This window comes from Plecotus auritus, assembly GCF_963455305.1.
Source record: "Plecotus auritus genome assembly, chromosome: 1".
Taxonomy (NCBI): domain Eukaryota; kingdom Metazoa; phylum Chordata; class Mammalia; order Chiroptera; family Vespertilionidae; genus Plecotus; species Plecotus auritus.
Window position 1 is genome coordinate 154,067,519 of NC_137770.1, and position 12,150 is coordinate 154,079,668.

The 12,150-nt window shown below is 39.8% G+C and overlaps 1 protein-coding gene across 2 annotated transcripts in view; it reads left to right on the forward strand.

Annotated features, from left to right (window-relative positions):
* Window positions 1-11,145, forward strand: part of USP6NL (USP6 N-terminal like) — a 188,990-nt gene extending 177,845 nt beyond the window's left edge. For both annotated transcript variants that reach the window (XM_080656700.1, XM_080656701.1), the window contains one exon: window positions 7,558-11,145. In XM_080656700.1, the coding sequence (XP_080512826.1) occupies window positions 7,558-8,957 (1,400 nt within the window). In that variant the 3' untranslated portion in view covers window positions 8,958-11,145. The remainder of the gene's footprint in view (window positions 1-7,557) is intronic.
* The last annotated feature ends 1,005 nt before the right edge of the window (window positions 11,146-12,150 follow it).

Here is a 12,150-nt window from a genome sequence, read left to right on the forward strand (position 1 = left end):
TGTATGTAGAATTCGCACTGTTCAGAGGTGTTGGGTCAGTTATGAGAGTAACTTGTACATGGCATAACCCAACAGTGTTATCAGTCAACAAATATTTATGGAAGATAGATGTCAATACGGGATCCTGAGCCATGAATTTTAGTTCCTCTTGTTAGTCTTTAGTCTGCTCCCTGGTCACAAATCATTATAGAAAGTAGATGTGACCTGATACTTTGAAATTAAGCAAATCCCAGCACATTGGTCTGGCCCTCACCACTATCATGTAATACTTCCTAGCCTAACTGGTGTTACTGTCTTCAAAAGGGGGAGGAATTGGGTTTTTAAAAATGTTTTTATTGATTTTTTTTTTTTTTAAGAGAAAGAGGAAGGCAGAGGGATACAGAGATAGAAACATTGATGACAGAGTAGAACATCAATCAGCTGCTTCTTGCACACCCTGTACTGGGGACTGAGCCCACAACCTGGGCATGTGTTCTGACTGGGACCTCTGGGTTCATGAGTCGATGCTCCACCACTGAGCACAACAGCCGGGCGGAATTGGGGTTTTTAAGCACTTACATTTTAGGAGGCTCTTTCTTATATTGTTGTTGATTGCCTCTTTTCAAATTGCTTCATCTTCTGTGCTTATTGAAAATCTTCATGGGGGCAAAGGACCATACTCTTTAAATGTCTTTATACGTTTGAGGTATTCACCATGTACCTCTTATAGAGTTCTAGTTCCTAACAAGAGATTGACATTTAGAAAGTAATTAGATACAGTGTCATTTTGTTTGCACTGAACTTATTTTCCCTCCAAACCCTGCTATACCTAGTTTCTTGGCTTATGCAGATCTTGGGTATTTGTAACCATTCTGTTGGTGTAGTGTATGTATGAACAGTGTGTCATTACTATAATGCATATTTACTATATGCCAATGAGCATTTTGTCAACATCTGACACACAATTCTGTTATTATTTTAGATATTATGGGAAAGGGTACAAAAAGTCACTTTAAGTAAGTTTTTGTCTACTAGGAAAGGGAAATGTATTGCATGAAATAACTTTAAGATGCTGCCTTTTGGATATTTTAGAACATTGGCAGATTTTTCCCCCAATGTGGATTTTGGCCTCTTGCCTATTCAGTAAATGGAACATGTTAAATTTTTCTTATTATTCTAATATGATGTGTAGATGCATAGACTATTAATGTCTCTTCCTTAGAGAAATTTCTCTATTGACTTGAATATAAAGTAGTGTTAAGTGTAAGGTAAATAATTTTCTTACCGTTTATATTGAAAAATTAAATCTCCCACTTGGGTATGATGCATACCTTTCCATTTTGTTTCATGCATGAAATTACCACCTCAGTCTCTCCATTACTTCCTTCTCAATTCTTCTATTGCTTGTCCTGAGAAATACATGCATATCCTACATTTTACTATGTGTCCTGTTAGTTTTTATCAATGTGCGCCTTTTATGTATCTAAAGTATTTCAGAATGAAAAGCCTGTGGATATTAGAATAAGAACAGTATGTGAAATGGTATTATTTTTCCCAAAGATGTTCAGTTTCTCCCTTAGTCCTCTTTCCTCCCCCACTTTCTTCCTTCCATTCCCACTTTAAAGTGTTTTTCAAAACCTCTTTTCCCTCATTGGCTTCTTTTTATACCCTATTTTATTCTGCTTCAGTTAGTCCAAACCTAGAATATTGCTTAAATTCTGGGTACCACATTTACAAGGATGCCCTTTTATCTTCATCAGTGTCAATAAGTAGCTAAAGCTGATGTCTATGGGAAATGCTTATGGAAGCCAACCCCAAATTGACTGTTTTAGCAATAAGTTGATGACTAGAAAATGACATACAGGAATCTGCAAAGTAATGGAACTCTAGTTACCCTTGTAGATGTGGTACCGCTTACATCCACCTTCCACCTTTGTTCTGTTCATTTGCCTCTTTGATGTGGTATGTAAATATGTTTTAATTACTATAGTTGTGGACATTGAAAATGTGCTAGGACTATAAAAGCAGATGATCATAAATAATAAAATATGCAGCATGTTACTAACAGAAAAAAAAACAATCTATAAAATGTGTGCTTAATAAAGTAAGTCAGCTTTCAGATCTAGGATGTAGACCTAAGGGTCGTGTCTTAGTTGGTTCAGGCTGCTATAACAAAATGCCATAGACTGGGTGGCTTAAACAATGGAAATTTATTCTCTCACAATTCTGGAGGCTTGGAAGTCCAAGAGGGAAGTGTTGGTAGAGTTGGATTCTTCTCTCTTTGGCTTTAAATGGCCATCTTCACATGGTTGTCTCTGTTTCTTTCTGTGTCCTAATGGTCTCTTCTTATAAGGACATGAATCATATTGGATTCAAGGCTCACTCCGGTGACTTCATTTAACCTTACTTACCTCAGTAAAGGCCTTACTTCCAAATGCAGTCACATTCTGAGTTACCAGGGATTACCACTTCAACATACGAATTCGGAGGGCACAGAATTCAGCCTGTAACAATGAGGTGGTTTTAGGCACAGACCCTGCTGAAGAAGAGGAAAAACATAAATTTGTTCTCAGGTGACTCATCACCAACTCTAGTGCCCAGTCCACGCCATGGGACCCAAGCTGAGGCCACCCTGTGCCAGGCACTGTCCAGGACTCCACACATTAGTCAGAGAACAGCCTTCCTTCCTCTTAGGTGTCGCCTCTCTCTGTGTACTTGAGAAGGGGTGATGGCAAAAAGAGATGGCCATCCCCACGAGGTCCAGCACTCCCTTTCTGACCACTTCTCCCTGCTCTGCCAGGGCCTCTCCTCACCCCACTATTGACCACAACCCAGGAACCTGAGGGCTGCAGTCCCTGTGGTGCAACATGGCTACTTTCTAGAAGCCTTTTCAGAGGGGGAGGTAACACTGGGCAGATCACACCTCTCTTTGAGGCCCTATCTGTACTCCACTTTGAGTGTGTTGGTATGTTAATTCCATCATGAGGTCTCTGCCCTTGTGACCTAATTACCTTCCAAAGCCCCTCCAACAAATGCCATTACATTACGGTTACACTGAGAGTTCAATATATGAATTGGGGGTGGAGGTGGGCCACAGACATTCAGTCTACAGTAGTTAGCTAGTCTTTGAAAAATCCGGTTCCAAGTGGATTTGGTTTCGTGAGTTGTGAATTGACACAGATGGGAAAACTCTCTGAGTAGCCACAGTCTGGACTAAGCGAAGCTTTCACTAGCCGCCTGAGTTCTAGGGAGTACACACGCAAGTTGCAACAGCAGTTCCTTTTATTTTTTGCTTAACAAAGCTGCTATGGAGAATTTTAAAAAATACATTTGAAATTATTTCCTATGCACGAGGCTCTCTCTGCAGGCTGCTAAAGGCCGTTGAGTGCTGGAGAAGCGGGGTTGCTTACAGGGCCCAGCCTGAAGATCACTACAGCTGATCAAGTTTTGTCCCTGGAGCAACGCATCTGCAGGCACGAATTAACCACTCTCTGGGTGCCACTGTCTTCCTTTTCTTTTTAATGGTTAGTTTTTCATCAGGTTCCCACACACCAACCTGAAAAGGGTGTTTTGATGATTGACTGGTATTATTATCTGAAGGAATATCAACCAGCCATTGATGTAGCCAGTCACATAACTGAGTTGCATGCCCTTAGAAAATAATCAGAGTGAAGACTAAACGAAAATTCATAGATTCAGTTTTTCTATTACATAGATCTTTATATCTACTTGATAATTTGTGTTTGTTGGGGTCAGTTGCCTGTAGGGAGGAAGGAATTCATATATTTATTTGGAACTAATGAATCATTATTTGTTGAGTTGATAAAAACATTTTGGGGACACTAAATAGGTTTTAATTTTTATTGTTAGTTTTTAACCAGAGAGACTAAATAACTACTTGTGAAAGTTCTTGTCTTGGCTGCCTTTGAGTCAACTCTCTTGCCCCGATTCCAGTATTTCCTATGAGACTAGTCAGAGCTGAACTGAAATACTTTGAGTTATTTTACATGCAGCATTCATGAACAAAGGAAACTTTTCCCAGTGACAAGCATTTTAAAATTCGAGCTATCACTTGTAATCATTTGTCACACATGATAAAATGTCTTCATTATGAAAAGACAGAACAATTTGGTGTGCCTACTGTTCCTGAGTAGTACATTTCTGTTGTTGCTGTCTTTTTTTTTTTTTTAATGTATTTTTATAGATTGAGAGAGGAAGGGAGAGGAAAAGAGAGAAACATCAATGATGAGAATCATTGATTGGCTGCCTCCTGCACTCCCCCTATTAGGGATTGAGCCTGCATGTGCCCTGACCTCCTGGTTTATAGGTAGACGCTCAACCACTGAGCCACACTGACCGAGCTATTAACTGTCTTTAAACCAGAAGCCATACCTCACCCCACTCATCACTCACGGGTCACACCTAGCACAAGAGCAAGTGTCTGTGCTCTGCCTTAAAGCATATCCTAGCACAGCCTCGCCTCACTGCTTCCCTCACACTTAGTGTAAAGAGAGGAGGCTCTGGAATCAGCTCTGGGTTTGAATTCTCCATCTGTCACTAGCTAGCTATGAGCCCTTGGGCAAGGTCACGCCTGCCTCCGTCCTCTCATCTATAAAATGAGAACAGTAGTAGTGAGCTATGTTATATGCCTATTGCTGATACTGTGTGTATAGCTTTTGAGCAATGTTGACATATAAGGGCTCAATGAATGTTAGCTATTACTGTTATTTTCATTAATTATTACACAATCTAAATCCAACTCACCTTTCAAAGTGAACTTATAAGATAGACATCAGATCATGTTACTCTCCTGCTGAAAAGCCTTCAGTAGTTTATAGTAAACTCAGAAAAAGAAAAACAAAATCCAGAGTTCTTACTGTGGTCTTCAAAGCCCTGTGTGATGTGACTGTTCCATTCCTCCGACCTTGTCCCCAGCCATTCGCCACCTGGCACAGGGCACCTTTGCTCCTGCCGGGACCCCTCCCTGCTCTGCCCTGCCACACCCAAATCACTGTGCTTGCCTTTTCCTGGTGCTGTTCTCACCGCCCTGCACAACTAGCACAGCAGCTCCATAGGACGGGCTTCACCCTGTTGTTTTGTTTGTGCATCGCCAGCAACGAGTGTGCCTGGCTCATAGTAGTTGCTCTATAGCTATTTGTTGAATGGGTGAATGAATGAAACAAACTACTCCCAATCCTAATACTTTGTGTGCTTTCACATATATAAAATAAAGAGCTTGCACAAATATTGTCAAAGTAAAGTTAAATTTGGTTAAAACCATTCCAAAGTTTCTCTGGAATTTAATGAACATGGCAGAGTGGAAGAAAACAGTGACCTGGAGTGAAAATGCTGGGTCCTGGTTCTCATTCTGTTCCTGCCACTAAGGATCACTTGGCTTCCCTGAGACTGCTTTCCTGTCTATAAAATGCAGGCAGGGTTGGAAATCTCTGAGAAGCTGCCCCGCTGAGGGAAGTGGGAAAGAGGGTGAGGGGAGGAACCTGAGCCCCTCCACTTCAACTGGAGCAGCGTTACTTATATCTCCTTTATATGCTGGGGTTTCATATGAAATTTGGTTTGAAAAAAGTCTGTTTCTTAAAAACCACCGAATTAAAAGAGCACAAAGGTTATTTTTTAGCTTAATTGATTCTGGCAGCTTTCCTATATTATTTCTTCACATTCTCTGCACCCTCCCCTCCCAAAGGAAAGCTCATTGAATATTTTTTCAAATGTCTTAAAGAAAATTAAGATTATAAGGGTAAATAACAAAATTGTCCTCATTAAGAAATGAACTACATGAAAACAAAGACGGGGTCTGCCTACTTACTACTAACGTATTCATTGCTTAGCACAGTCCCAAAGCAGAGCTAACTCAATAAATATTTGTTAGATGGAAGGACAACAAGTGGATATTTGAAGTGAGCAGCAACTTATTTTTAAGGGAGAATATATTTTGTAATAATTGGTGAAAAACATACCTTAAATCATGGAATTTTTACAAGTTGTTTTTCAAGATGATATTTATTGAATGTTGATATTGTAATAGATCATGTTTACACAGTGTCTGCTAAATGGCAAATTTATTGCACCTTCCTTTAATTCCTCATTCATTTCTCATGTTAGTTATTTAAAACATAAAACTCTCAATCCAAGATGGTGGCAGAGTAGATGGAAGCTACATTCATCTCCTTCCAGGACCAAACTGAAAGTACAACTGAAATATAGAACAGTCATCCTGAATAACCAACTGAAGACTAGCTGAAGAGAGATCTTATAACCAAGGATTTATAGAAGAGGTCACAGCGAGACTGGGATAAGCACAGAATTAATGAACTCCTAAGATAGCAGCAGGAAAGAATAGACAAGAAGCTTGCTAAATTCCAACAAAGGCTACCAAGAAACCTTATGAAGTTGCAGGTGACTTTGAGAAGTTCCTACATAAACTTCAACCTGAAGCTCAAGTTGATGGAGAATTTCTGGCATCACTGTCATCATCAGCAACACAGAAGACTGCAGCTTTGAGGAAGGAGAGCACTGAGAGAAACCAGAAATAGGCTGGGTTTAAGAATATTGTCTACGAAATAAATTCCTGTAGAATAAAAGGGTAATATGCAAATCGACTGAACGGTGGAACGACCAGTCACTATGATGTGCACTGACCACCAAGAGGCAGACACTCAGTGCAGGAGCTGCCCCCTGGTGGTCAGTGTGCTCCCACAGAGGGAGTGCTGCTCAGCCAGAAGCCCTGAGCCAGGCTCAGGGCTGGCAAGCACAGCGGTGGTAGAGGGAGCCTCTCCCGCCTACGTGGCAGCGCTAAGGATGTCCGAATGCTGGCTTACTCCCGGACTGCAAGAGAGCGCAGGCCAGGCTGAGGGACCTCCCTCCCCTTCCCCCCCCCCCCCCCCCCCCGCCCGAGTGCATGGATTTCGTGCATCGGGCCTCTAGTAAAATATAAAACTCAAAGTACCCAATGTGATTTCCTCCTTTTTCTTTCTTTCTTTTTTTTCCTCTAAAGTAGGATCCTCTTAGAATATTATCTTTAAAATAGAGAGTACTATTTACTTTTCGCAGTAATACAGTGAAAGGTGCTTAATAATGAACTGTTTGTGGACAACTTTAGATCACAGTTGGCTTTTAAATTTGGCAGATCTGCTTGAAGTTGATAAGAAAAGTTTTACTGAGATTTCAAAGCTGTATTAAGTTGAGGTAAGTTAAAGTGAAGGTGATGGTAAGACATTGAACAGCAGGATTGTTTTAGGAATAGAAATGAGACTATATCAGCCTTGCATTCTTTAAAAAAAAGCATGTAATAGTATGTCTTAACAAAATATAAGAATCATGTGTTACACATAAAATTTATAAAATATTCCCACCTGCACATTGCCTAATCTTATTAGATTTTGAAATTTCGTGTGTTTTACGATCAGTCTCTCTAAAAAGTGCATCTCTTGTAACTATAATTCTGTGTGTATGTGTATGAGTGCACATATGAAAAGTATACAGTTATTCATAGCATGGTTCTTATATTTGGTACTGTTTACCCATGTGTTAATGTTACTCATAAATATATCTTTCCTTTAGGTAAAGAGGATGAATTTCCAAAGAAACCTTTGGGACAGCTTCCACCTGAACCTCAGTCTGCTGGCATTAGTCACCTGAGCAATGGACAAAGTGTTGGCAGATCAAGTCCCCATAAGATCAGAAGAGAGAGTGGCTCATCACCTCACAAAAAGCCCGAGCATTCCCCTCACCATCAAGGCAGAATTGGTACACCAGAAAGAGCAAGGCAGCCAAGACGGGCATCAGTGGAGGAGGACAGTAAAAAGCTTAAAGATGAAGCAGACTTTCAAAGAAAACCTTCATCAGGTCCACAAGACAATGCTAGGCAATATGACCATGCATCTGCTAACCAAAATAGCAATGCTCTTTCAAATATCAGGAAGGAATTTGTGCCCAAATGGAATAAACCATCAGATGTTTCAGCTATTGAAAGAACTGCCAGATATGCCACTGAAGGCAAAAGTCGATTCGCGCACCCCACGCTTACAGTCACCATCCCGAGTTCTGCTGATCCTCGGGTGTCAAATGCAAGGCAGAAGATCAAGGTCTGGGATGCCGATGAAGGGAAACGGGGCTCGAATGCATCACAGTATGATAATGTACCTGAAAATGAAAATGGCCCGTCTGTTGAAGAGGCACTAGAAAGGGCTTATTCTCAGAGTCCAAGGAATATTGTTTACACGCACAGTCCGAGGAAGCATCCTGAGCCAACTTCTAGTCCATCAAAAGTATCAAACAAGTTTACTTTTAAAATACAGCCTCTAAGTTATGCAAAATATCCAGCTCAGCTAGATGGAGAAGATCGAGGGTCCGTGCATCCCCCATCTTATAGCAATCCCCCTATTTACCACGGAAATTCTCCAAAGCACATCCCCACCACTAACAGCAGCTTTGTGTCTCCACAGTTTAGCCACGGGGCTCAAATGAATCCTTCCAGGAGACCTCATGATTCCACTCTTTCCATCAATGTTTCTCCAGAGAAATCTCACAGCCGTCCAGCTCCTCTTGTCCTACCATCTAGTCGCATAGAAGTTCTTCCCATTGATATTGGTGCTGGGGGATATTCAGGGTCACCAAAGAATGGAAAATTCATCATTCCTCCAGTGGATTATTTGCCAGATAACAGAAAATGGTCAGAAGTCAGTTACACATTCAGACCTGAGATGCCTGAACAGTCATGGACTCGGGATGCTAACCGTAGCCACTTAAGCAATTTAACAAAATATTCTGCCTTTCAGCATGTACCCTTTCAGGACCATAGCCTCCCCCCAGTTTCCGTGGATGGTCCAGTGCGGTATAGGACTTCCCCGGCTTTAGAAGATGCCCGCTCCTCTGGGTATCAGTATTCAGGGCCCTCTGCTCCAGCATATCACTACAGAAACCGGGATGGACTTTCTATTCAAGAATCGGTATTGCTGTGAGAATTCATCTCTACTTGCTGAAGATGAGAATAGAAATCTCCCAGAATCTACATTGCTATGTTTGTAATTGCCAAAGCAGTATTTTATACCATTGTAAACAACTCGCACAATTCTCATGTATGTTAGTAATAAGAATAGATGGGAGTGTTTTCATCCCCACGTAGATGCTGCTTAAGATGAGCATTTTAATTGCATCATCACTGAATCTATTAATTTACCGTGGAAACATAGCAATAGCATTTAGGGATGCGTACAAAATAAATTCATTACTCAGTTCCATTTATAACTTCTCAGAACCTAAACACTTTACTCTATTAGTCCATTTTACTTTGAGTAATGTTACAAAGCACTGAAAAACTGTCTATGAATACTAGACATTTTTAAGGCTCTATGTAGAGTATGTGTCTTTAAGTAGATATAGACATCTATACATACACACTTCAACACAGAACTAATGAAACATTAAAAAACCTGCTTTAATCTAGATCCATGGAATAATTTATTCTCCTTTTTTTCTTTAACTGGTCTTTTAGTCAAGTCCCCCCCACCCCCTCATATTTTTTTTTTAAATATATTTTATTAATTTTTTTACAGAGAGGAAGAGAGAGGGATAGAGAGTCAGAAACATCGATGAGAGAGACATCGATCAGCTGCCTCCTGCACGCCCCCTACTGGGGTTGTGCCCGCAACCCAGGTACATGCCCTTGACCGGAATCGAACCTGGGACCCTTCAGTCCGCAGGCCGACGCTCTATCCACTGAGCCAAACCGGTCAGGGCGACCCCCCTCATATTTTTAACCCAGACCCTAAATTGACTTAAGGGTTTGCCTTGAGGTGATTAATTCAGATCTCACAGGATACTCATTTTCTGTTGCCATTTTCTTTCAATCTGAAAATTAAAGACATTGGAGAGAAAGTCTAACCACTTAATGGTGCTTAAAAATAGTAGCAGTGAAAGTAAGTTGAAGGCCACAGGTGCAGGTATCCGTGTGTCCAGAGGTGCAGGCTCAGTGTATCCGTGGGCACCGAGATCTGTTCCTGCCTCTGTGCCCTTGGCCTGGCCTGCTTGCAAAGCTCAGAGCAGAATGTTCCTGCCAGATGTGAAGGAAATGCTGTGGCACAGGCTGCAGCTCTCCTGTGGGTGCCAGTGGGAGAGGAGGCAAGTTCCCATGGGGCAGCAGAACGCACTCCCAGAAATACTTTTGAAAGCAGGATTAGCAATATGGTTGCTTCTGCCCCTCATTTCCTGCAGGGGCCTCACTACAAAGGGCTGGGTGGTCCTTTACATGATCTTTTTCCTGGCACTCTTTTCTTTCAAGAACATAGTCAATGGATATTGCCACCGCCACCTAGGCCATTAAATTACCAGCATGTAAAATTGTAAAAATGATCTGAATTATGGCCTTTTCTTTTTTAATAGTGTGATTTTCATAATTTCAAAAATATTTTTATTTAAAAAAAATTAGCAGTGTCTTTTAAAATATTCTATTTACACTACAGTTACTAAAACACTGACCAAGTTTGGAGCATGCCAAGAAAATAGGACTTTGTGTTTAATTGGAGAGCTCGTTTTCAACATTATTTGGCTCACATTTGAACAATAGAGTCGAAAACCTAACATTGAGGGTTCTTCTTGTTGCAAGTTGTGGCTTTAAGCTTTCAAGGTACAGAAGTATGTCTTTTAAAATGAAAGTAACATTTGTTTAGCTAGTGAATGTGACAATAATTTTTATGTATATAATGAATCTAATGTAATTTTAATCACCTTGGTAATGATGTTATTAAATGACAAAACAAATGCAGTGTATTAGCAGGTGAGCACTGCACGGAAGCTCAGACGAAATCCTGACATCACTGGGCTCTTGATTCAGATCATGTGAAGCTTAGACATAAATGTATGTAAAAATGTAGCTGAGGACATTAATTCTAATTTTTAAACCATAATTCTGTGACTTGTAATAAATCAAGCTGTACAATTTAGTTCATGATAGCAGCATCTGAGCTGCTCCAAAATCTATATATCAACAGTGGTAAATACTGTAGATTTATATATATATATGTATGTATGCAAAATATGTATACACACACTATTTTCTTATGTCATCTATGACATTTTTTATCTGTATACTTTTTTTGATGTGATTGTTTTTAACATGCTAAAAGTAATACATATATTTTGTTTTGTGTCTTTAATGTGCTTTTTTTTCATATGGCAGAAGTGCTGCATCCCTGAGCCTTCTAAAGCTAACTCTCTTCTAATTGAGTAGATACTGCCAGTGTTTGCGGACATGGCTTTATATACTCAAGTTCAATGTTATATGCATATTAATTTCCAGTAGTACTGTGTTTAGAATTATAAAACCTTTCCTTTATTTTATGTAATCTGCCATTATTAATAGCAATAAGGTGTTATTTCTAGTCTTCCCCATTATAATGTATAGCTATGGTAGGTTTTCAAGTATGAAAATTTAATTTGAAGTTGTTTTGCCACCATACAACTTCACGCTTTCAGATTTATCTTTCACTAAAGATAAATAATGAAATAATGATAAAATATGAAATGATATTGGTAAAGTGGGTTAAAATATATTTATGAAGAACATATTTGGTAAGAATTTTTATGGTGTGGAGACTGATTTTACTCTGTAATTGCATATACTTGGTGTAAATGTTTTGCTAAAGTCTTCATAGTAGTTTTGCCTAAAACACTAAGCACTTTGGTATAGTTTTAATTTTCTTAATATTTAGTTTTAAAGGTTAAAGAAACTAGACCCAGAGTCTCAAAGGGTTATTAAACTTTGACTCTTTCCAGCGCTTAAGTTTTTTAATAGTTTTTTTTTTTAATGACAGCTTTTTAAAGCTGGGCGATATATGTAAAATCAGATATCAATTGTAGGGAGGAAAAGAATATTTTTCTGCCTACCTTTCTAGGTTCTCTGGCCAGGCCCTGTTAATTGGACTGACAAAAGACAGGTGAACAAGAGAAAAACAAGTTTATTGACATCTGCATCCTGCACGCAAATGGGAGGATCTAGTGATGAGTATCTATGAAGGGCAGGTGTGGGTCTAGGTACCTCACTTAGTGGGGAAGGGAAAGGGAGAAAGGCACTTGTGGAAAAGTAAATGACTTTTTGGAAAATAAATAGGCCTTTTGGAAATAAACGAGATATGATAGTTTGTGACAAGTCTGGGT